The 25,902-nt window shown below is 45.4% G+C and overlaps 1 protein-coding gene across 1 annotated transcript in view; it reads right to left on the bottom strand.

Moving 5' to 3' along the window:
* Positions 1 to 25,902, bottom strand: part of slc16a2 (solute carrier family 16 member 2) — a 121,644-nt gene that overhangs the window by 71,332 nt on the left and 24,410 nt on the right. The window contains exon 2 of the mRNA XM_086000458.1: positions 7,265 to 7,409. Within this exon, the coding sequence (XP_085856584.1) occupies positions 7,265 to 7,409 (145 nt within the window). The remainder of the gene's footprint in view (positions 1 to 7,264; positions 7,410 to 25,902) is intronic.

Genomic DNA, 25,902 nt, shown 5'->3' with positions numbered 1-25,902 from the left:
GTCCACATAATGATGGCCCCCAGCATTCCCCGAGATAGTTTGCGTCCCTTATGATCTGACTATGCTCCTATATGTTTGCTGTTTTTGCTGAGGATACTTGTTATATTTAATTAGGTACTGTCATCATGAAAATGTGCTTACATAGAATTTACAGCACAGAAACAGGCCCTTCGTCCCAACTGGTCTATGCTAGTGTTTACGCTCCACATGAGCCTCCTCCTACCCTACTTCATCTAACCCCATCAGCATACCCTTCTATTCTTTTCCCAGTCATGTACAGGAAACTCTCTTTTTAATGGCAAAATTCAGGAGTAGGTTCAGTTAAGTTTTACTTCATATTAGTGGCCGTGTAACCGGGGTTCCTGGATCTGTGGCCGTGTAACCGGGGTTCCTGCACCTGTTGCCATGCAACAGGGACTCCTGGATCGGTGGCCGTGTACGGGGCTCTCATACCTTAGTAAGTATACCTCTCTGTAATCCGGACTTTTTGATCAACCGGCACCACGCCGGTCCCGTCGGTGCCGGATAAAAAAGAGTTTCCTGTACTTATCGATCCTCCCTTTAAATGTATTTATGCTATTCACCTCAGCTACTCCCTGTGGTAGCATGTTCCACGTTGTAACCACTCTCTGGGTAAAGAAGTTTCTCCTGAATTCCTTATTAGATTTATGAGTGACTGTCTTATATTTATGACCCCTAGTTTTGGTCTCCCATACAAGTGGCAATATCTTCTCTATGTCGACTGTATCAAACCCTATGTTTTACCACTAACATAATAATAACTGGTATAAATTCCCGGCCTTATCATTTTCAATTTTTTTGTACAGGGGTCTAATATTTACCAGTCTCCAAGGTACAATGCTGGTTTCCAAAGAATTTTGGAAAATTATATGGTTAATACCTCTGACATTTCCTCACCACCTATCCTCTCTATTCTGGAGTGGGGACCATCCAGGCCTTGTGACTCTATACTTGGATCCCTCAACAAAACAATCTCTAAACCCACTGCTTCTTCCTTGAATCCCTTCCACCAGTTTCCACCAACTTCTCTTTCAACTCCACACACCTTCTCCAGATCAATGGTGCTGACTGACCTGCTGCCTATTCCCAGTATTATCAGTTTACATAGCAAATCTCCTGTGACAATGTTTATGGGAAGTCTAAGGAGATGTTGTTTTATAATGACAGGAGCATTATACCATGTCATAGACAATGTATGTGCGAAAGGTGCAGCTGTGCTTACGTGGCCTGTCCCTTAAAGGATACAAAACATAATGAACCCGATTTTAAATAACTGAAAATGACTTTTAAAAGCTATGCAGAACCATTTACTAGTTATATTGGTGTGCAGTAGTCAGTTTATTAGTGAATTTAAAGGAATATTTAAAAGCTTTTAAAGCGTGCCTACTAGTGTCCTTGCGCCTATAATAAAGCTTAATTTTAAGAGCCTCTTCGAAGGCTTGCAAGTGGAAACTCCGAATGTGATTAATTCAATCAGGGGGTGTGGCCAGTTTTGTGGGGGAGACCAGCTTCAAGCGCAATGTTTTTTAAACTAGCGCAAAAGATCGCAGAAAGTTGATTGCGTTGAACGTAATTTGCGCTTAAAATTCCTCGGCCCTTTGCACTGATTTGGCCAACTTCGGGCAAATAGCGGAAACTCCTGCCCCATATTTTCTTTCTCTTTTAATACCTTTGATGTTCTGCAATGTGACAGACTCTAAACGATGTACATTTTAGCGGCTCTCCTGTGGCGGAGACATGAACATTAGACCATATAACTTGCAATGTATTATTCTGCTGCTGAAGTGTAGCTGAGCTTGGTGTGTCCCCTGCTGTGCCTTGCTCAGGTCAGCTGACTGGTTTTAGCACATCTTCAGGTCAAGTAGAAATCAAACTGGCTTTCTTGCTTTTTAAAAAAATGTATATTAATGTGTTACACCTGAAGTCAAGTAGAAAGTATTATCTGTCCTTTCCTTTGGTCAGTAGTCATTAAAAAAAAGATTTAATGTTCTCTTCTGTTAAAGGGGCACACTCGCTTGGCAAAGCATTTTGTAAGTTACTGTATCCAAGTATGTAAACACGAATGTATAGTGACACAGATTGGCACAGCAACATCATTATCAGGCCCCTCAATTACAAACACTGTCCTTGATGAAGCAAATACAGCAGCTTTCTAACAGCGGGCGCTGTGAGAGTGTTCAAAGCAAAGTTTTCCCTTTTTTTTGAACTTGCGAGTGATCAAGTTTTATTTAAATTGTATCATTTCATTCATTAGGCCAGCTGTCCGCAATCAGTGATGGTAACATTCCTTTAGGGTTCGCCAGTCCCTTCACCCAGCGCTTCCACCTTGCTTACAACATCTGTGCCCTCGATCACTGAACCAAATATAACAACAATAACTTGCCTTTATACAGCGCCTTTAACATAGTAAAACATCCCAAGGTGCTTCACAGGAGCTTAATCAGACAAAAAGGACAGGTGACCAAACGCTTGGTCAATGTGGTAGGTTTTAAGGAGTGACTTAAAGGAGAAGGGAGAGGCAGCGAGATTTAGAGAGGGGGTTCCGGAGCTTAGGGTCCAGGCAGCTGAAGACGCAGCCACCGATGGTGGAGCGAAGGAAATTGGGGAGGCACAAGAGGCCAGAATTGGAGGAGCGCAGAGATCTCGGAGGATTGTAGGGCTGGAGGAGGTTACAGAGATAGGGAGGGGCGACTCCATGGAGGGATTTGAACTCAAGGATAAGAATTTTAAAATCGAGGCCTTGCCAGACCGGGAGCCAATGTTGGTCAGTGAGCACAGGGGTGATGGGTGAACAGGACTTAGTGCGAGTTCGGACACGGGCAGCAGAGTTTTGGATGAGCTTAAGTTTATGCAACATGCTTTCCATCCAACCACATTGTTTCAGTAATGCAAATAAAGTTAGCAGGCTTTTCCTCCTTATTGCAGGAATCTGAACTGCTCTGGCAGTGCTTGCTTCAGGAATGCACCTCATGCAAACTACTATCCTTCAGCTCCATTAAGCATTGTGCCTATGAGCTGAATGGGTGGACACGTGGCAGATGAAATTTAATGCAGAACAGTACGAAGTGATACATTTTGGTAGGAAGAATGAGGAGAGGCAATATAAACTAAAGGGTACAATCCTAAAGCGGGTGCAGGAACAGAGAGACCTGGGGGTATGTGTGCACAAATTGTTGAAGGTGGCAGGGCAGGTTGTGAAAGCGATTAAAAAAGCATATAGGATCCTGGGCTTCATAAATAGAGGCATAGAGTACAAAAGCAAGGAAGTTATGATGAACCTTTATAAAACACTGGTTCGGCCTCAACTGGAGTATTGTGTTCAATTCTGGGCACCGCACTTTACGAAGGATGTGAAGGCCTTAGAGAGGGTGCAGAAAAGATTTACAAGAATGGTTCCAGGGATGAGGGACGTGGATAAACTGGAGAAGCTGGGGTTGTTCTCCTTGGAGCAGAGAAGGTTGAGAGGAGATTTGATAGAGGTGTTCAAAATCATGAGGGGTCTAGTCAGAGTAGATAGAGGGGAACCGTCTCCATTGGTGGAAGGGTCAAGAACCAGAAGTCACAGATTTAAGGTGATTGGCAGAAGAACCAAAGGTGACATGAGGAAAACTTCTTTACGCAGCGAGTGGTTAGGATCTGGAATGCACTGCCTGAAAGGGTGTTGGGGGCAGATTCAATCATGGCTTTCAAAAGGGAATTGGATAAGTACCTGAAGGAAAAAACTTGCAGGGCTACGAGGAAAAGGCAGGGCAGTGGGACTAGCTGAAGTGCTCTTGCAGAGAGCCGGCACGGGCTCAACGGGCTGAATGGCCTCCTTCTGTGCTGTAACCATTCTACGCTTCTATGAAATGTTATGTTAATGTGGCCTGAGAGAGCACTGCACTGTCAGAGGTGTTGTCTTTTGGATGAAACATTAAACCGAGTCCCCGTCTGCTCTCTCAGGTGGACGTAAAAGATCTCATGGCACTATTTTGAAAAAGAGCAGGGTATTGCTCCCCGGTGTCCTGGCCAATATTTATCCTTCAATCAACACCACTAAAACAGATTATCTGGTCATTATCACATCGCTGTTTGCGGGATCTTGCTGTGCACAAATTGGCATTTCCTACATTACAACAGTGACCACACTTCAACAAGTACTTCACTGGATGTAAAGCACATTTGGGACATTCGGAGGTTGTGAAAGGTGCTGCAGAAATGCAAGCCTTCCTTTTCTTTCTCATGAACTGGTTCATTCAAGGGTTTTCTTTGCCTACAAGCTGATGGATGAGTCATCAGTGATCTCTATTTGAATAATATGAATAGACATAGAAGACAGCATTCAGTTAGTACTAAAAAAAAACTTTTAAGCAGTGACGTTTTCTAATGCTGAAACTGACAATTTATTCCTTTCTGACAAATTTTCATTGCTTCACATCAGGTCCACGAAACCATTGAAGCTTACAATACAAGAGGCTGCCATTTGGCCCACCGTGCTGTGCCAGTTCTTTGCCAGAGCAATCCAAGAGTAATGCCATCACACTGCTCGCTCCCCATAGCCCTGTATCTTCCAGCTTTAAATGTTTATCCAATTTTGTTTTTAAGACGCAGTGGTCACTGCCTCAACCCTCTCTGTGGCAAAGCGATCAATGCTCTAACAATCTCCTGCATAAAAACATTATCCTAGCTTTTCTCCTCACCCCTTGTTACTGATTCTCCAACAAGAGAAAGTAGTATTTCCCTATACATGCCATCAAACCCTTCACAATTTTAAAACCTATCTTAATATCGCCTTATAGCCTTCTCTGCTTCATATACTTTGATTTTATACTCTTTATAGTTAAATAACAAAATTGATGGCAATTCAGATCTCAAAGCAATACAATTAGCTGGTTTATCGGAGTTTCTCTGCAGTACAAGCTGAGTAGCTGGGAGATGGAAAACTGAGGTGCTGCATTGGTGGGAGGGTGTAATTACAGTGTGACAGGTTTACAGAGGCACTTATAAGTTCCTGTCTCCACGTTTATAATTGTAAGGGGAAAAGTTGACAAGCAAAACGTGACAATAGGAAGTAAAGTTTTGTAGATACGAAGTGTGTGCAGATATAATGGCCCGGATTTTGTTGTAGGAATAACGGTGAGGCTATCAACGCTCACCGTTATTATGGATTCAATCGGACAGCAACTTCTGGTGTCTGCACGTGCGCAGTTAAACGCGGAAATCCGCAAGTTGCTGTCCGGGTTGCCCTGCTCCTCCACAAGTTGCGCTACACCAGTACCTCAGAGAGACTTGGCATTCAAATACCTGATGGGCGTGAAGTTGCTGTACTTGCCCACTCCACTAAACATGCCAGAAAAATTTGGGCTGGTACATTCAAGTGTAAGTGAATTGTTAACGGCATGATAAGTCTTAATTACCGTCAGAAAACATCAATGGCCCATAAAATTTAAATTTTACAAGTCTCATTCCTTCAGAATTTAATTATTGTTGGAGATTTTAAAACCACACTTTTCTCCCACTGAAACACACAATCCTTGACCTTGATCTTTCTGACGTCCATCTGACATTCTTTCTGCCAATTAATGTTTTGAATAGAGGTTGTGGATTCCAATTATCTCCATGAATGAATTAATTCCAGGAATTTGTTTTCTATTGATGGCAGGATAAAGGTTTAAATAATTTCCAAGTACCTTTATGACTCTTTATTATTTTATGCCTATCTGAGCAGTAAAGTCCCTTTCCAGTTTTCCCATTAAAATTAGTCAAATCTCTGAGACTTTACTATTTATTATTAGCGAAAAACTGATATAATCACTTGCTTTGTTTAGCTAAAGTATCTGAGCGTGGCACCTGTAAGGGGTTATTGGGGGATCAGTATGTGGGAACCCTCCAAGACACACACCATCCAAGTCACACGCCATCCAAGTCACACACCATCCTGACTTGGAAATATATCACCGATCCTTCATCGTAGCTGGGTCAAAATCCTGGAACTCGCTCCCTAACAGCACTGTGGGAGTACCTTCACCACACGGACTGCAGCGGTTCAAGAAGGCGGATCAGCACCACCTTCTCAAGGGCAATTAGGGATGGGCAATAAATGCTGGCCTTGCCAGCGACGCCCACATCCCAGGAATGAATAAAACAAAACACAAAATAGTAAGAAATGGGCTCAACACCGCAATCCTTCTCCATTCACTGAGCAACCAATCCCAATATGTCACTGCAGGGTGAGTTGATTCAAGCTAAATCCACAGGTACAGGTGGAAAAATGAGAAGGAAAGTTATCTCAGGTTACGTTCATGCAATTCTTGGTAGCTGGCTTTGTGAGTATCAAACCATGGCTTCATCCAGGTATTAAACCATGGCTTCATCCAGCTATCAAACCATGGCTTCATCCAGCTATCAAACCATGGCTTCACCCAGGTATCAAACCATGGCTCCATCCAGCTATCAAACCATGGCTTCATCCAGCTATCAAACCATGGCTTCACCCAGCTATCAAACCATGGCCTCACCCAGGTATCAAACCATGGCTTCACCCAGGTATCAAACCATGGCTTCACCCAGGTATCAAACCATGGCCTCACCCAGGTATCAAACCATGGCTTCATCCAGGTATCAAACCATGGCTTCACCCAGGTATCAAACCATGGCTCCATCCAGGTATCAAACCATGGCTTCATCCAGGTATCAAACCATGGCTTCACCCAGGTATCAAACCATGGCTCCATCCAGGTATCAAACCATGGCTTCACCCAGCTATCAAACCATGGCTTCATCCAGGTATCAAACCATGGCTTCACCCAGCTATCAAACCATGGCTTCATCCAGCTATCAAACCATGGCTTCACCCAGGTATCAAACCATGGCTCCATCCAGCTATCAAACCATGGCTTCATCCAGCTATCAAACCATGGCTTCACCCAGGTATCAAACCATGGCTTCACCCAGGTATCAAACCATGGCCTCACCCAGGTATCAAACCATGGCTTCACCCAGGTATCAAACCATGGCTTCACCCAGGTATCAAACCATGGCTTCACCCAGGTATCAAACCATGGCTTCATCCAGGTATCAAACCATGGCTTCACCCAGGTGTCAAAGCAGCTGACCAAGCCCCCAAACAACTTTCACTGGGAGACACTTTCATATTTCAGCTGTAAACTTGCTTAACGGTTACTAACTTAGTGTGTGTGTGTGTGTGTGTGTGTGTGTGTGTGTGTGTGTGTGTGTGCGCATTAAGACAGAAATCCAGTCTTACTTTGTGAAGGAGCTGGAAAGAAGTCCAACAAACGCCATTGCTGCACCGCCCATTGCTGTCTTCCTGCATCCAAACCAGTCAGTGAAAATGCTGACTACTGGAGAACAAAAGAAAATCATCCCCATTGAGAGTGCACCTACCCAAGCTGCAAGGAAACAGGAAACAAGAAAATTGTTTTAATAGATTGTAGGATTTAATCTCCTTTCCCATCACTTACCTCACTGTCCCGCAGCCTCCCTGTTCACTGGAAATGTTGCAATGCGACATTCACTTCCGGCTGGTATAACAACAACAACAACTTGCACCTGTATAATGCCTTTAATGTATTAAAACATCCCTTGATGCTTCACAAAGGGAGCGGGGGAATGGATGCAAAGTACGAATTAGAAGAATTGGGCAGGTGGTGGGGGGGAGAGGTAACCAAAGGTGTGGTCAAAGAGCTACATTTTAAGGATGTTTTTGAGGATAGGGAGAAATGGAGCAAAGTGGAGGGGATTCCAGAGTGCTGGTGTATGATAGTTGGTAGCAATGGTGGAGCAGAGAGAGGAGTGGGACACAGAGTAGGCAGAGAGGGCCATATAATGCTGGTGAAGATTATAGAGATTTAGTAAACTAGGATGAGGATTTCGACATCAATGATTTAGGAATGAAGAGCCAGTGGAGGTTGGCAAGGACAAAGGTGATAGGTGAGTGGGACGTAGTACAGGATAGATTATGTGTAAGGTGGGTCTTAGGAGAACAAGAAGTTGCTGGAGAAATCAAATCTGGAGGTGACATGTAATTCAAACGCACTCCAGATATTTTTTTCTAGTGTCCAATGCAAAAGTCCACTTCCATAGGCAACCCTTGGTCCCCATGACTTTATGCACAACATAGTCTGGGACAGCAGGCCTTCAGGAAAACAATGAATCCTTCTTATGATTTAGGTTCTGCACTGGAAATGGTGCAGCATTTCATTTTACTGTTCTTGGGAATTTGGCAACTGGGTGGCCAGGATCAGAAAAAGCTTGCTGATTTCAACCTTGGCGTTAAAATAAACCATCCTTGGGGCATCCCATTGTAACAGCAACAGGCAGTACCATGGCAGTCTTTGGGATCCCAGATCTTCTAGTCAGTTGAAGCCAAGCCAAGCTCCCATTTATAGTCCCTAAAACTGGATACAGGAAACTCTCGTTTAAACGGCACCTAAATATCCGGAATTCTCTATTAACCGGCAAAATTCTCACTCCGAAAACAACACCTCAATAACCGGCAATGTTGCCGAGTCCGAGTCTCCCGCGTTGGCCGAGTTAGTCAGTGGGGGTAGTTCTCCAAACTGCCACTACTCGGCTTCTTGGCGCCGTCGGAAGTCGGAACACCTCAATACCCCTGTAACAGGAGTCTGACTCTCCCGCGCTGCCGGTAGTCTCTTCTGATCTGCCATTTTACAGGGGTACTGTGTGTCTCCCACGCTGCTGGTAGTCATTGCATTGCATTACCCTCAACTGGCAGTACTGTACTTAATCAAGCATCTTCCACCATCCATTTAACACAACATTCTGTAGGTGAGTACCCAATTACTGTATACTGCACATTTCTTGATTTTTTAATTTTTCTTTGTTAAAAATAGTCTCGGTAGATAACCCTCTCCGTCATCCGGAATTTTTGATCAACCGGCAACACGCTGGTCCTGTTGGTGCCGGATACCAAAGAGTTTCCTGTATAGTGAAGGGGAATTTACTCCTGCAAATCTGCTTTAAACCTTCCCTAAAGAAAGAGAAAGTAGGCATTTATTACTAAATGTTACTATATACTTTTATGCTTAGAAAGCGGGATAAAATAGTTTGTTTCATCCTGCAGTGTTGAAACAAAGGACAACTAAGCCTATCAATATCTTGCTTTGGAACATTTAGGATTGGGTGATGGTCAGGCTGCCGTAGTTTCCATATTAGGTTCAGTACCTTTAGTAGTCAAGAAAATATTCTTAGTAGGGGGCATTGGGGGATGGAGAAGAGAAAAAGGGCAGCTCCGTTTTTCTTTAAATTAGCTTAAAGTTTTTGCCACAGATCAAAGTACAACATCTTTGTGCAACAAGTTTAGAATCTGGCGCTTTTTGTGCAAAGTTGGACATGGGGATAGAAACAAACGACTTCAAAACACTCACATTTACACCACAAAGAAATTCAATTCCTGAAATGTGAACAGGACCAACTGCACATTTTCCAAATAGCTGCATTGTCCATGTTCAACTTAGACTCTCGCATGAATTGTTGGCTTCAATAATCCAGCGGGGGGCTCAAGCAGAATGCTGTCTACAGAGCGTACCAGCTTTTCACCAACTAATTGCACAAAGTGCTTCCAAGTTCTTTGAAAAACCCAGTCTCAATAGAAATTTGATTATGTGTTTCTGAAGACCTCGTCAAAGGCCAAGTAATAACCGTCTCTGGCTGTTTTTACTCTCCTAATGCAATGGCTTTTCTCTTAATGTGGGGAACAAGTCCATTGTTGTGCAAAATGTTAAAACTTTTCATCTAACAGAGTTGCATCGGTTTCCACAGGCTTGCATTTTTCCAGTTAAGGCACTGCAGTCCCGAAAATTCTTCGGCTGTGATCCCAGTGGGAACTGCGCCCACCGCCGCTGAACCTGACAAGTTTTGCTAGGTCAAAGAAGGGCACCTGATTTACATGGGGCTGGCAGGTGCCTTGCTACTGCAGGTGCATCTCCGATGCCTACCTGACCCATGTAGCTTGAAATTCTGGCACTTGCCCGTTTCTGTACCTGACGCTCGGTTTTCATTTCTTGCAAAGTGCACTATGCACACCCACTGAACATAATTTGCAGTTTATTTTAAAAGAGCATTGCTTGTAGCTGAAGTACATCCCAATCCCAGCTATGTATTCTGTGCACATAGTTCTTAAAAAAAAAAAAAAAAAAAAAAAATTAAATTGGCTCCCCGTATCTTTCTATACATGAATGTGTGGGATTGTGGGAATCAGTTAAGGCAGCCTTTCACATTATCCTGAAATGACCCAAATGGAATGCAGTGACAGGACAATTATTGATGCAAGAAACTAATTTGTCCAAGTTAAAAGTTAACAGAAAATTAAATGCGTTTTTATCTTTTTAAAAGGCAATGTTCAACTGAGCAAGCATTTCAGCACCTTGACAAACAATGGATTTTTTAGAAACACATTTAAAAGAAAATGAAGAAACAGGTAGCTTTCCATCAGAAGCAGTAACACCTAGCTAAAGAGCTCTTCAGTACTAGATTTAATATATGGGCTATACACATCTTTATCAACAACAACTTGTATTTATATAGCGCCTTTAACGTAGTATACCGCCCCAAAGGTGTTATGAAACAAAATTTGACACCGAGTCACATAAGGAGATATTAGGGCAGATGATCAAAAGCTCGGTCAAAGAGATAGGTCTTAAGAAGCGGCTTAAAGGAGGAAAGAGAGGTAGAGAGGCGGAGAGGTTTAGGGAGGGAATTCCAGAGCCTTGGCAGCTGAAGACACGGCCGCAAATAGTGGAGCAATTGAAATCGGGATCAACTCGAGTAGTACTGATTATTACTTTTTCCCCTTTCCTGAAGGCAGTAGCTTATAGTGGGGTATGGTTCTTCATATGTGATCTCTGGCAGTTTGTGTTGGCAGGCTTTTTTACCAAAGGGAGAGAAGAGGCATCACAGCCAAGCCTGATCCTGTCCTTACCCAAAAGTCCAGTGCCCCACTGAGATCAGAAAACTCAAGATAGACCAATGATGTAACATGGGATCTTTCTAGTCTTTATAGCTCACTGCCATACATATACTCACTGAATCGGTTCAATTTTAAATCCAACAAATACACTGAAAAGCCAATAAGGAACATATGTGATGGCCTAATTTCACTGTGATTTGTTTCACTAGAACTTTTAAACCCTAGCAATCATTTGGAGATTATACATGTAAATTTTTTTCAAGATTTGAAGAACTAAAGCAAGGGGCCAAGGCCAATAGTGCAGGGCATCACCAGGGTTGAAAAGGCCAAAGAGCGGAGATAGATCATGAGGTAGTTATTAGGGGAGACCAAGCTTGGGTTTTCAAAATATGAAAATCAGAGGATGAATGAAAAGCAGGGAGGTAAGGAGCTTTATAGTTTTTAAGTCTTGGGGAAAATGAGTTACAGTGGGACGCTGTGCATTGTCTTAATTTCAACACAATGGAAATGTAGGAAGGACAAGCGTGTAGGGTGGCATACTTGGAGCTTAGAAGGAACAGGAGGGGTAAGTATGGACCAATATTGACTGTAGTAGTACTGATAAAATAGAGGGAAAGAGAGATTGTGCGAGAGAGAGGTTGAAGGCTAGAGGCGAGAGGGAGATTGCCTATCAGACATCTTGGCCACGATTTTATTAATGGGGGCGGGTTGGGTGCGGGTCAGATGGTTTCCAGCTTCCAGTCCCGCCCCCAGCTGCATCCAGTCCACAGACGTGATTTTGCCTTGATTAATCTTGTTGACCCCGCCCTGCGGGCTTGCCGGCCAATTAACAGGAAGCTGGTCAGATGACGTCATTTGATGACCCGCCATCTGCCGATTTTCTTAAAGGGACCACACACAATTTTATTTTGACAGTTGATTTCTCAGTGTTTGACTCGCCTCCAAACCCGCTCTCTGAGCGCCGGCAAAATCCAACCCCAAATGTTTTCTTGTGTCCTGGTCAAGAATGCAAGAGAGATTAGTAGAGTCTCTCTAGATATAGGAAAAGTATTTGAAACCTTGGACAAGCTCGAGCTTTTTAAGAGGTTAAGAGTTGCAGAGGTGAAAATAAATGTTTGACACAAAAGGGTTAACTAAATTTGCAGGCAGCTTTAAGCTATGGCAATGTGACAGTTCCATTTGAGACCAGAGGAAATTGTGATGCCAAGAAATGGAGTAACGATAGAGCCATGAAAAGATAAGAGGTGGTAGGAGTCAGGTCGACTTGTAAGAAACATGAAGGAACTGATTGTTGGAAAAACTGAAAGAAACAGAACTGTCATTACCCCTTCGAAGGGCATAAGGGAGATTGAGATATAATAATTTGACTACTATACTCTTGCGCTAAATTAAGATTATAATGAATACTCAAGTATGTTCTTTGCCAGGCTACTGAACAGAGTGATGCAACTAAAGCATAGTTACAATAGTCAGGTACTTTAAGTAGCTCAAGGCCTCCTACTGTTGACACATGAGCTCACTAACTAGAACCAGACTACAAATTCAAAAACACAGTCTAAGAATGCGGGTCTTAATAATTAATGTCCACACACTATCCAAGGTGTTTACATTTAATTTTCTTTGCAGGTCATCTACTAGTTAAAACACATTACAAAACATAATCTTAAGAAATGGTTTTAAGTACTTCCTTGTGTGATCCAATTACATCAAAGGTGCCCAGGGGCAGATTCATGCATGGGCCTACGGGACCTTTATCCAGGGGACCCAGTCAAATATGGGGTTCCCAGTAAAACTCAACATATCACAGAAGAACTGAATACATTCACTGGGTCAAAATATTCTAGTATTTAAAAATACTGTTAGAAGGGGGCGAGGTAAACCTTGTGTTTTAATGGCTCAGGAGAGGGACTTGTGCAGGGTTGTGGAAGGGCCCCGAATGTTTGGTGCACAGGGCCCCAAGAATTCTTAATTCAGCTCTGAAGGTGCCCAACCTTCTCAGATATCCAAAGCCATTGGATCAAATCTATATTATGGATTGATGTGGAAATTATGAAATCGGACATATCAGTTGTTATACGTTCATTCATATAGTATGCCACCCTAAAAGGGTCTATAAAATGCATCACAGAAGAATTTCTGGGGCAAAAATTAACAAACAGCAATTGCAGGCTGAAGGCATAGGAAGTTGGCCGAGTTGGTAAATAGAGAGAAACGGGACATTTCAAATGTTCACAGCTGCAAGAATCAATTACTCAGCGCTCCCAATACAATGTCAGGAAGGTGCATCTTTCCAAAGTGATATTTGATAGTGTTAGAACATCACATTGTGGCGTACCGATCACAGAAAGGACACAATCCGCTTTTCGGCCCGTAGACTATAAATCAGGCGTCATGCCTTTAAGAAGGATCACACCTTTAAGAAACTCGATCTGCAACAGTTAAGCCCAGAGCGGGGGAGGGGCAGTCGAAGCTGTGGACTGATGAAAGGCAGTCGGACTTGGTGCAGTCTCTGACGCCATTTTTGTGTTCAACATGCAGTCTCAACAATTAAACCTTTTCTGTTGAACCTCTCCGAGTTCAGTATTTTTTGCTAGGAGTACGTAGACTCCTACAACATTCTGCTTTTGCACTCATCACCCAGTGATTTTCCACCTAGTGACACTAAGTGAGTGGCAATCATGGGTTGGCAAGCACAAGGGGAACTTCTACCTCATTGTCTTTTTCACAAACTGAATACAAAGTTAAAAATATACTAATTGTAGAATTACTGTTAACCGCTCCCCTGTGAAGCACCCTGAGCTATTTTTTTTACACAAGGAGTGTTGTATAAACGCAAGTTGTTGTCATGTTCCATTATGCAGCTGGTTAGAAAGTAAGATGAAGCAGAGAAAGAGCGCCTTTGACTGATGCCAGGTTGAGAATACAAGTGAGAATCAGGTTAAATATAGAAAGTTCAGAAGGGAAGTGAAAAAGAAAACAAGAGGGGCAAAGAGAGAGTGTGAGAATAGATTGGCAGCCAACATAAAAGGGAATTCAAAAGTCTTCTATAGGCATATAAATAGTAAACGAGTAGTAAGAAGAGGGGTAGGGCTGATTAGGGACCAAAAAGGAGACCTACGCATAGAGACAGAGGTACTAAATGAGTAATTTGCATCTGTCTGCACCAAGGAAGAAGATGCTGCCAAAGCCATAGTAAGAGAGGAGGTAGTGGAGATACTGGATGAGATAGAAATTGATAAAGAGGAGGCACTAGAGAGGCTGTCTGTACTTAAAAGTTGATAAGTGAGCAGGACCGGATGGGATGCATCCTAGGATGCTGAGGGAAGGTAAGGAGGAAATCGCGGAGGTACTGGCCATAATCTTCCAATCCTCCTTAGACACGGGGTTGGTGCCAGAGGACTGGAGAATTGCAAATGTACACCCTTGTTCAAAAAAGGGTGTAAGGATAAACTCAGCAACTACAGGCCAGTCAGTTTAACCTCAGTACCGGGGAAGCTTTTAGAAACGATAATCTGAGACAAAGTTAACAGTCACTTGGACAAGTGTGGATTAATTAAGGAAAGCCAGCACAGATTTGTTAAAGGCAAATCATGTTTAACTAACTTGATCGAGTTTTTTGATGAGGTAACAGAGAGGGTTGATGAGGGCAATGCGGTTGATGTGGTGTACATGGACTTCCAAAAGGCGTTTGATAAAGTGCCACATAATAGGCTTGCCAGCAAAGTTGAAGCCCATGGAATAAAAGGGACAGTGGCAGCATGGATATGAAATTTGCTAAGTGACAAGAAACAGAGAGTAGTAGTGAATGGTTGTTTTTTGGATTGGAGGAAGGTATACAGTGGTGTTCCCCAGGGGTCGGTACTAAGACCATTACTTTTCTTGATATATATTAATGACTTAGGCTTGGGTGTACAGGGCACAATTTCAAAATTTGCAGATGACACAAAATCTTGGAAGTATAGTGAACAGTGAGGAGGATCGAGATAGACTTCAAGAGGACATAGACAGGCTGGTGAAATGGGCGGACACGGGGCAGATGAAATTTAACCCAGCAAAGTGCGAAGTGATACATTTTGGTAGGAAGAACGAGGAGAGGCAATATAAACTAAAGGGTACAATTCTAAAGGAGGTGCATGAACAAAGAGACCTGGGGGTAAATGTGCACAAATCATTGAAGGTGGAAGGGCAGGTTGAGAAAGCGGTTAAAAAAGCATGCAGGATCTATAAATAGAAGCATAGAGTACAAAAGCAAGGAAATTATGATGAACGTTTATAAACAACAACTTGTATTTGTATAGCACCTTTAAAGTAGTAAAGTGTCCCAAGGCACTTCACAGGAGTATTATAAGACAAAAAATTTGACAGCTAGCCACATAAGGAGAAATTAGGGCAAGTGACCAAAAGCTTGGACAAAGAGGTAGGTTTAAAACACTGGTTCGGCCTCAACTGGAGTATTGTGTCCAATTCTGGGCACCGCACTTTAGGAAGGATGTGAAGGCCTTAGAGAGGGTGCAAAAAAGATTTACGAGAATGATTCCAGGGATGAGGGACTTCAGTTACGTGGATAGACTAGAGAAGCTGGGGTTGTTCTCCTTAGAGCAGAGAAGGTCGAGAGGAGATTTGATAGAGGTGTTCAAAATCACGAGGGGGTCTAGACAGAGTAGATAGAGAGAAACTGTTCCCATTGGCAGACGGGTTGAGAACCAGAGGACACAGATTTAAGGTGATTGGCAAAAGAACCAAAGGCAACATGAGGAAAAACTTTTTTTACGCAGCGAGTGGTTAGGATCTGGAATGCACTGCCTGAAAGGGTGGTGGAGGCAGACTCAATCACGGCTTTCAAAAGGGAACTGGCTAAGTACCTGAAGGAAAAAAATTTGCAGGGCTACAGGGAAAGGGCGGGGGAGTGGGACTAGCTGAAATGCTCTTGCAGAGAGCTGGCACGGGCTCAACGGGCCGAATGGCCTTCTTCCGTGCTGTAACCACTCTATGATTCTATGATCTCTTTACAATTATCTGGTTAGGAATTGAAAGAATTGAAAGTTATAAGGATAAGTATAGATACATGATCAAATATCCCATGAATGCAATGATTCCTATGCTGCTATGACCATGGAAATCAACTGTGGAATATAACTGACCAGACTTAAATAATGGAGGTTTTAGTGTGGATGTTTCCCTTGATTATCTTTGGAGATTATAGAGAAATTTTGCAGAACTGTTCCAGCACCTATCCAAGAGATAATAAAAACTGGGAGAGCTCAGGTAAGGGAGGGGAAGAGAGTTGGGCTGGCAATGATCTAAATCCAATTTTGTGCAAACATCAAAAAGGTGAAGGGTGACTATCAAGTGTTGACCCAACTTATGCAATGCCATCCCAGGGATTGCGTGGAAAGTACAAAGTCCTAAAGAAAGTTAAACTTTTACTCAGGACACACTGCCTTGTTATACTTAATAATGTCCTGTGTTTGTGATCATTTCTTTACCAGAACAATTTGCTCTGCACATCCTTTAAAACAGACTGTGTGAAACAGCATATGCTACAGCTTATATTGGTTCCAAACTCTTCTGAGCCTTTGGTTCAATTGAAAAACATTTTGAAAGAACAAAAATGTAGATTTAAACCAATTCAGATTGTTTTCACAATTCTGTAGATTATTTTTTGCCATAAAGAGTCATAATGGCACAGAAGGAGGCCATTCGGCCCATCGAGTCCATGCCGGCTCTCTGTAGAGCAATCCAGTCAGTCCCATTCCCCCGCTCTGTCCCCGTAGCCCTGCAAGTTTATTTCCCTCAAGTGCCTATCCGGTCTCCCCCTGAAAACATTGAGGGCTGGATTTTGCCAGGCCCGAGGAGGCGGAAATGGAGGCGTGTGGGATGTTAAAATTGCAAAAAGTGGCGGGCGGGCCCGACCCCGCCTCCATGCAATTTTCCCAAATGTGTGGTTTCTGATCCCGTCTCCATCCCGCGCCCTTAACAACCACTAAATTGCCTCTATAACCCCATTTTGAGAGGCCTTTCCGATTTTAACACGTTTCCCACGTGATTCACGTCTCCTCTGAAACACGACGGTGAAACCTGGCGGGAGCACAATTGGATTGCTGACTATCAGCTGCAACTCTACCATTAAATAGGAGATTTGATCAGTCATCATTTGCAGGTGGCAGGACTTTGTTGTCTCAGGTCTGGGGGAACTTTTAGCAGGCATAACCATAGCTGTGGAAGTTTGGAGCCTGACACCAATCTCCAGTGTGACCTCCTGGGAAACCCCTCTCGCCACCTTGACTGAGCGCTTCCTCAACTGAGGCATATACCAGAAGCATGGGAACCATTTATTTCCTTTCCTCCTGGATATCAGATGAGGACGAAGACCATCCGTGGCAGCAGAACCATGAACAACAGCAGCAACAACAGGAGCACCAAGCTGCTGCTCACCCACCTGAAGCTGCACAGGCCAGAAGGCACCAGCCCATGGAAGCCTGTCAGCGCAGGAGATACCCCCCAAACAGGGTCTACAGACAGAGGATCAGCTATCTCGACATGAGTGAGCAGCAGTGCCAAAGGTGGCTCCGACTTTCGCGAGAGGTAGTGGGTGACATCTGCGCAATGGTGCAGCAAGACCTGGAGCCCAGAGGAGCAGGTGGACACCCCTTACCATTGGCTGTCAAAGTCACCACCGCACTCAACTTGTTTGCTTCAGGCTCATTCCAGGGATCAGCAGCAGACATCAGCGTCATCTCCCAGGCGGCCACACACACCTGCATCACGCAGGTAAGCGATGCCCTCTTTGCCATCGCGCACAATCACATCCATTTCTCCAAGGATCAAGCAAGTGTCACAGCGCGTGCTGTTGGATTAGCTAATCTGGCAGGCTTTCCAAGGGTGCAGGGCATCGTTGACTGCACACATGTGGCCCTTAAGGCACCCCATCGTAATCCAGGTATTTTTGTCAACCGCAAGGGCTTCCACTCCCTCAACGTGCAGCTGGTGTGTGACCACAAGGAGGAAATTTTGCATGTTTGTGCCAAGTACCCTGGCAGTTGCCATGACTCCTTCATACTGCGCCAGTCTAGTGTGCCTCTGCTCTTCAGTCCGCCAGACCAACTTAACGGATGGCTACTTGGAGACAAGGGCTATCCCCTGAAGACATGGCTAATGAGGAGCCCATCCAACGAAGCTGAGGAGAGCTACAACTACAGCCACATTTCCACCAGATCCATAATCGAGCAAACCATCGGCATGCTGAAGATGCGCTTCAGATGCCTGGATAGATCAGGTGGAGCCCTGCAGTACTCAGCAGCCAGGGTCTCCAGAATCGTCGTGGTTTGCTGTGCACTTCACAACATGGCACAGCACCGTGGCTTGCAGATTCCTGAGGACCAAGTGGGTCCTCACATATCCTCCTCAGATGAGGAGGAGGAGAAGGAGGAGGAGAGTGAAAATGAACATCTTGCAGAGGCCCATCAACCAGCAGCAGCAGTACGCGAGAACATTGCTGCCTGGGATGCAAGGAATGCACTGATCCTGGCCAGATTTGCTTAGCCTAGCCAATCAAGCACTTTTACCTCGCAGCTTCTTACCAGAGCATCGACAATGGCCAAGAACCAGAGGATTCCTAGCACTCTGACCACTATACTGACAATTGCAAGTAATCCTAAGCCCTCAATGTGGAAGTCCCATTTGCGAAATGACACATGCCACAACTGCAACAGTTGTCATCAGAATTTTAATTTACAATAACCAACTGATGGCATTTTAAAAATAAACACAACGGGGGTGATTTTCATTCAGAAGTTGGGAAGGAGGCTGGACTACAACTTTCGGGGTTGTAATCCCGCCTCCATCGAGATGCGGCCAATCCACGCGATTTTAACTTGATTGACCTTATTGAGCCCGCCCAGCGGGCTCAGCAGGCCAATTAAGGGCCACCCGGCAACAGGTGACGTCACAGACTGAAATTTCATCTGTCAAGATGTTTTGACAGATGAAATATCAGTGTTTCACAGCTGTTTGAAGCTGTCAAACACTGACAGTCTTACTTCTAACATGAGTCCTTCTACACATACTCAGTTAGAAATCTCAACGGCACAGAAAGCTGCAGGCTGTCACTTTTGACAGATCGCGGCCATTCTGCTTTCTGTACCGGTTAGATGATGGACTCCTGAGACCTGAAGGAAGGAAGGCTGTAAAGGTAAGTACAGGTAATTTAAACTTCCTTACACACGTTAGACACACCAAACACACTTACCTTTGCACTCATGTACCCATCACTCACCTGAACACCGACATCTCGACCCCTCCAAGTCCTTCAACCCGACGGCCCGACTCCTCTAACTTGGCGTGGTTTGGAGCCGTCGGGAATCCTACACTTCAACCTTAAAAATAGGGACTAGGCTAAAAACTGCCTGTTAACTACCTGTTAACAGGCAGTTAATTGGCACTAACCCCTTCCCGCCTCGGGTAGGCGGGTCCCAGTGCGGGGCGGGTACCCGCCTCCTTTGAAATTTACATGGGGGCGGGATGGTGGCGGGACCCCTGAATTCGGGACTTTAGCCCCCCCACACGCCTCCAATCCCGACTCTACGGGTCAATGAAAATCGACCTCAACATTTCACCCAAGTGACTACCCTTGTGACTATTTGTGCAGTATCTTTCTCTTACGCGCGCTCCTACGTGGTGCTTCCCCTGTGGCTTCAGCAGGTGTGGAGGCTCCTTGCTCACTTTCTTGCTGCTCCTGTCTTGACACCTTTGGCGGGCGTCCTCTGGGGTTACGAACCTGTGAGGGCTCGTCAACAGTCTGCTGCTCCTGCGGCCGTGCAGGGGTTGAGACACCGATCTCAGTTGGGTGGGGACTCTGGTGGGGCTCTGACCAAGGGCTCTGCAGTGGCATGGAAGTGTGAGCACTTGGAGAGGAGCCCCCACTTCCTTGATGTCTGCCACCAACTTCCCTCTCATGGGTCAGGTCCCCTTCAGCGCTTGCAAGTGGCTTGAGAGCATCTTGCTGCACATCAGGGGGGCCATGGCGACCCATATCTGCACTGGCAGTCCTGCTCAGAAGGACTTCCATGAAGCTCTGGTTTCTCTGTTCAATAGCTGACCATCGCTCCTCCAGAGATGTCGGTCTATTCTGAACACTCACCATGGTTTCCTCACTCTGGCGACTTACTGCCTCCATGGCCGTAGCCAGCCTTTCCATGGAGGTTGCCATCCTTTCCGTGGTGCTGCGTTCATGCGCCAATGACTCCACAAAGGCTCTGCTCATGTTCGCGATGGACTCCTCCATTCGCTCCACACTCGCAGCAACCCTGGAGACAAAACCTGCCAGAGACTCCTGCACCTGTTCCTGGAGTTCCAGCACTGCTGTTCTGCTGGATGGACCCAGAGGCAGAGGGTCGACATGCAGCTGAGCCGAGCTGGGAGAGTCCTGCGCCCTCCGACTAGGACTCTCCACTGCTGTCCCTGTCTCCACAATCTGCTGATGCTCACTTGTGAGCTGTGATACACCAGGTGACAACACTACTCTATCTCGCGATGGTCCCACCGAGGTGTGCGTGTCTGCGCTGGTGCTGGGTGTGCTGAATTCTGCTGATGCTGCGCCCTCAGAGGTTGCAGCTTCCTCTGAGGATTCTGGAGACTCAGGCTGTTCCTCCTGGATAGTGGGGACGGGTGCTTGTGATGGTCCTGTGGGGGAGTAAAGGAAAGAGTCAGAGATGTGAGGCCAAGGTTACATGCACATTGCATATTGCAGATGATCATAAGTCCATCTGTTAGAGCTTCAGAATCATTATCAGCGACTCATGCAATGTCAATGAGATGAAAAACTATTCTGTCACCAGCTTTCTCTGATGCACCCGTCTGTCCGTCCCCCACTTGCACATCGTCCTCGAGTCCCACTCTCTTCAGGACCGCCTCCTCCCAAGGAGTGAGCTGGGCTACTGAGGGTGGCCCTCCTCCTGTCCTCGCTCTTTCCCTCTTATTGTGAGCTCTCTTTTCCTGCAATGAGGGAGACAAGTGGAGTTTAATTGAGAATGAAGGAGTGAGTGTAGAGAATCCATAGCATAGATGCTTAGGAGACAAAGATGGAGTGAGTTGGCAAGACCAAGGGCTCTCCCTGTGTTTTGCAAGTTGTTTTCATAGCATCACAGTGATAGGAAGTGTGAGGGCTGCATAGTCGAATAGTTAGGTGAATGTGACCTTAGAGAGAGAGGGAATGGGTAAGGGTGCAGGTGTGTCAGTGTCAAGTGGGATGTGGAGGAAGAGGTTGCTAAAGCTGAGTGCTGGTGAGGAGAGGCAATGGGGATCAGATTGAGGGTGATGGCAAAGTCATACTCACTTTTCCAGTGCGCAGAAGGTCATGAAACCTCTTCCTGCACTGAAGCCAGGTTCTGCGGATGAGGGACAATGAGTTCACCTCCTGGGGCAACTGGACCCACACAGCCTTTGTCTGCTGGGGGGGCTTCTTCCTCCCTGAAGAAGGGAAGAGCACCTCCTTACTAGCTCTTGCTCCCTCCACTAAAGCTTGCAGGGCGACGTCATCAAATCTGGGAGCAGACTTAGGTCTCCCGCTTCTCAGTCTGCCTCCAGGTCCCTCTCACTGTAAAGGCCAAAAGGTTGGCAGTCTGCAGAAGAAGCAAGGCTTCTTGCAGACCTTAAATGCAGCAGCAATGATGACATCATCGGAGGCGAGTTTCAGACTGAAAAAACGAATTGGGCCATGGGTTCCCACACGCTGGAACTCAATTGAAAATCGCATCAATCGCCCACATCGATTTGGAATCGGGTGGATAACACGAAAAGCGGATGACACGACCCCAGCCCGCCCCATGACAAAATCCAGCCCTGAGTGTCTCCGCTTCCATCGGCAGCGAGTTCCAGGTCCTCACCACTTGCTGCGTAAAAAAGTTTCCCCCTCACATCCCCCCTGTATCTCTTGCCCAAAACCTTAAATCTGTGTCCCCTAGTCCTTGTGCCATCACGTGGGTTTTCTCCGGGTGCTCCGGTTTCCTCCCACAGTCCAAAGATGTGCGGGTTAGGTTGATTGGCTATGATAAATTGACCCTTAGTGTTAGGGGGATTAAATACGTGGGGTTACAGGGATAGGGTGGGATATGTGTTGGTGCAGGGGTTACGGGGATCGGGTGGGATATGTGTCGGTGCAGGCTCGATGGGCCGAAATGGCCTCTATCTGCATTGTGAGGTTTCTGTGATTCTGTGAACTAGTGGGAACTGTAACATTTGCATATTGAATTATCATTGGCCCGCAGGCATCTGTAAGGAATACCTATTATATTCACATGTGATCACATGCTGAGTTGTCATTGGCCTGCAGGCATCTGTAAGGACTACTATTGTTTTGAAGACCCAGGCTAGGGGTCCTAATGCCAGTCTTCCCCCACTGATGATGCTATGAGTAAGATCAGACCTAATGCTTAATAAAAGAGTTAAACTGTAATACTCCGTTGTCCTGCAAGTTATTATTTTTGTACAAAGTGTGCAAAACAAGACATGGTGTCAGAACAGGGATTTGAAATGGACATCGTTGGAGCTCCCTTGCCTCGAATGGATTGGGGATCTTTGAACTTACATAGAGAATGGCGCAAGTTCAAGCAACATGTGGAGTTGATGTTCTCGGGTCCGTTGAAAAGCAAAGGGGAGGAAGAAAGATGCAGCTACCTACTCCTGTGGATCGGAGAAAAAGGGAGAGATATTTTTAACACATGGTCTCTCACCGCGGATGAAGCAAAGGTACTGAAAAGTTATTTTGACCGTTTTGAATCATATGTGATGCCCAAGACAAATACGATATTCGCTAGGTACAAGTTTCAGGAGAAAGTACAAGGAGCTAGTGAGTCGTTTGAACAGTTCGGGACTGAGTTAAAACTGCTGGTAAAAGACTGTGAATATGCAGATAAAGATGAGATGGTCAGAGACTGCATCGTGTTTGGAATACATTCAGCTAAAGTGAGAAACTTTTGAATGTTGGGTCCGGGCTAACGCTGGACAAAGCTATAGACATAGCTAGATCACACGAGATAGTCCAAGCACAGTTGAAAACCATAACCGGCGCCACGAGCAGCTCGCGTGAACAGACAGTGCACGCAGTTAATAGACACACACCAAAGAACACCGCCCAGAGAGCGTGTTTCAGAACAGAAAGAACAGAGAGAGTTCTAAAAATGAGCGACACAGACATAAAACGCTTCAAAAACTGTGGATATTGTAGAAACAAGATGCATGGGGAAAAGGAGCAACGCCCTGTCAAAGGAAGGCAATGTGCTAAATCTGGTAAACGGAACCACTTTGCTAAAGTTTGCAGGACTGTTTTTGGAAGAGCAGTACACACAATGAGTGACAGCCAAATGCCAGATAGAGAGCCAAATGCAGAGGAACTGTTTATTGATTCTGTGTCACAGAAAAAACAGATTTCAGAGACTGAGCAAGCCTTTGCAGATATTGAGATAGGAAAACAGGGCAAAGAGCTTAAGTTTAAACTAGACACTGGAGCTCAGGTTAATGTAATTCCTCTGAGTGAGTATCACAGCTTGAAGGATGAGTGTGAGCTACAGCCCACCTCGCGCAGACTGACCAGCTATGGGGGTGAGCAGCTCATTGTAAAAGGCACATGCGTGATGAAATGCAAGTACAAAGAAAGCGACATGATGTTGGACTTTTACATTGTTGACAATCGAGCATCTCCAGTGCTAGGTCTAAAGGCATGTTTAGACATGGACCTCGTCAAGCTAGTGCTAGAATTGACAGCACCAGTTGAGAAGCAGACAGTCATGGAGGAGTTTGCTGATGTTTTCAAAGGAATCGGACTATTCCCAGGTGAATGCACTATTCACCTTGACCCAGCAGCAACCCCTGTGGTTTGCCCACCGAGAAGGATACCCCTTGCTCTACGTAGTCGCCTGAAGGAGGAGCTGCAGAGCATGGAGAATACAGAAATCATCGTCCGGGAAACAGAACCGACAGAGTGGGTCAACGCGTTAGTAGTGGTTGAGAAACCACGTACAGGCAAGCTCAGAGTCTGTCTCGACCCAGAGATTTGAACAAGGCTATCAAATGCCCTCACTACCCTCTACCAACGCTACACCCAAGCTAGTGGGAGCACATTACTTCAGTGTAATGGACGCACGATCAAGATACTGGACTATCAAGCTCACAGAAGAGTCATCTAAGCTAACAACGTTCAACACACCATTTGGACGCTACCGATTTCTGCGTTTACCATTTGGTCTTATCTCAGCTCAGGATGAATTCCAGTGGAAGATCGACGAAACCTATGAAGGCCTCGACGGAGTAGTCGCAATCGTAGACGACATCCTCATTTATGGCAGGAACATGACAGGAACCTCCGTGCGATGCTGCAAAGATCACGGGAGAAAGGTATCCGGCTCAACCCCGAGAAAAGCATAATCGGATCCACCGAGATCAGTTATTTCGGGCATCGCCTCTCAACTGATGGCATTAAGCCGGATCCAGAGAAAATCTCCGCCATCAAGAAGATGGAGCCACTAAAGAACCGCGCAGAGCTAGAGACAGTACTAGGCATGGTTAACTACTTAGCCAAGTTTGCCCCGAGCCTCTGCAAAATCAACGCACCCATGCGTCAGTTGCTCAAACAATCCAATGAGTTCCTGTGGGACAAACAACATGACACAGCATTTCAGAAAATGAAAGACCTAATCACCAGAGAACCAGGACCAGTTCTTGCCTACTTCGACCCCAACAAAGAGCTCAGACTACAAGTGGACGTGTCAGAGTACGGACTAGGCGCAGTATTACTGCAAGAAGGAAAGCCCATCGGCTACACTTCCAGATCTCTCAGTGAAATCAACTATGCCCAAATCGAGAAAGAGCTATATGCAATTCTGTTTGGATGTAAGCGTTTCCACCAGTATGTCTATGGCCGACAAGTCATTGTGGAATCGGACCACAAACCCCTCGAGTCAATCATGGGGAAACCACTAGCCGCAGCCCCACCAAGGCTACATAGAATGATCCTTCAGCTACAGAAGTACGACTTCACAATCATTCACCGTCCAGGCAAAGACATTCCTGTCGCAGACACGCTCTCCAGAAAGTCTCTTAGCTACCAGGACAACAGCCTCAGTGAAGGCATGGATGTGCAGCTGCACATGGTGTACAACAGCTTACCTGTGAGTGACTCAAAACTGAAGGAGATCCGAGCAGGAACAGAGAAAGGTGCACAACTCACACTGCTGAGCAAAGTCATACATGAAGGATGGCCTGAGGAAAGGAGGAAATGCCCTCAGCGCATATCTGAATTCTGGAACCACAGAGACGAACTGTCACAAATCAACAGAATCGTCTTCAAAGGGGAGAAAATCATCATTCCTACCAGTCTCAGAGAAGAGATGTTGACAAAAATTCATGCTGGACATATGGGCATGGAAAAATGCAAACAAAGAGCACGTGACATTATTTGGCCCGGAATGTGCAAACACATTGAGGACATTGTCGGAAAATGTTCCATTTGTCTAGAACGCCGCCCATCAAATGTCAAAGAGCCCATGATACCTCACCGTATCCCAGACAGGCCCTGGCAGGTCGCGGCAACGGATCTGTTCACATGGAACAACGAGGACTACATAGTGACTGTTGATTACTACAGCAGATTCTTTGAACTGGACAAGCTTCACAGCACCACATCTGCAGCTGTGATCCACAAGCTAAAGGCAGCCTTTGCCAGGCATGGCATGGTAGAGACTGTAGTCTCAGACAATGGCCCCCAATACAAATCAAAAGAGTTCGAGTCGTTTGCCAAGGCATGGGATTTCACACATGTCACATCAAGCCCACATTACCCTCAAAGTAATGGCCTTGCTGGAAAAACTGTCCAGATTGCAAAAACACTCATGGACAAAGCCAAAGCGGACAAAAAAAGACACCTAAATCAGTCTCCTTGAGTACCGCAACACACCGGTTGA

The sequence above is a fragment of the Somniosus microcephalus genome, chromosome 1, assembly GCF_052327205.1.
Source record: "Somniosus microcephalus isolate GS21.2 chromosome 1, FLI_Smic_1.0, whole genome shotgun sequence".
NCBI lineage: Eukaryota > Metazoa > Chordata > Chondrichthyes > Squaliformes > Somniosidae > Somniosus > Somniosus microcephalus.
Note: the sequence above shows the minus strand (reverse complement) of the source record. Positions and strands in the feature narration are given on the sequence as shown.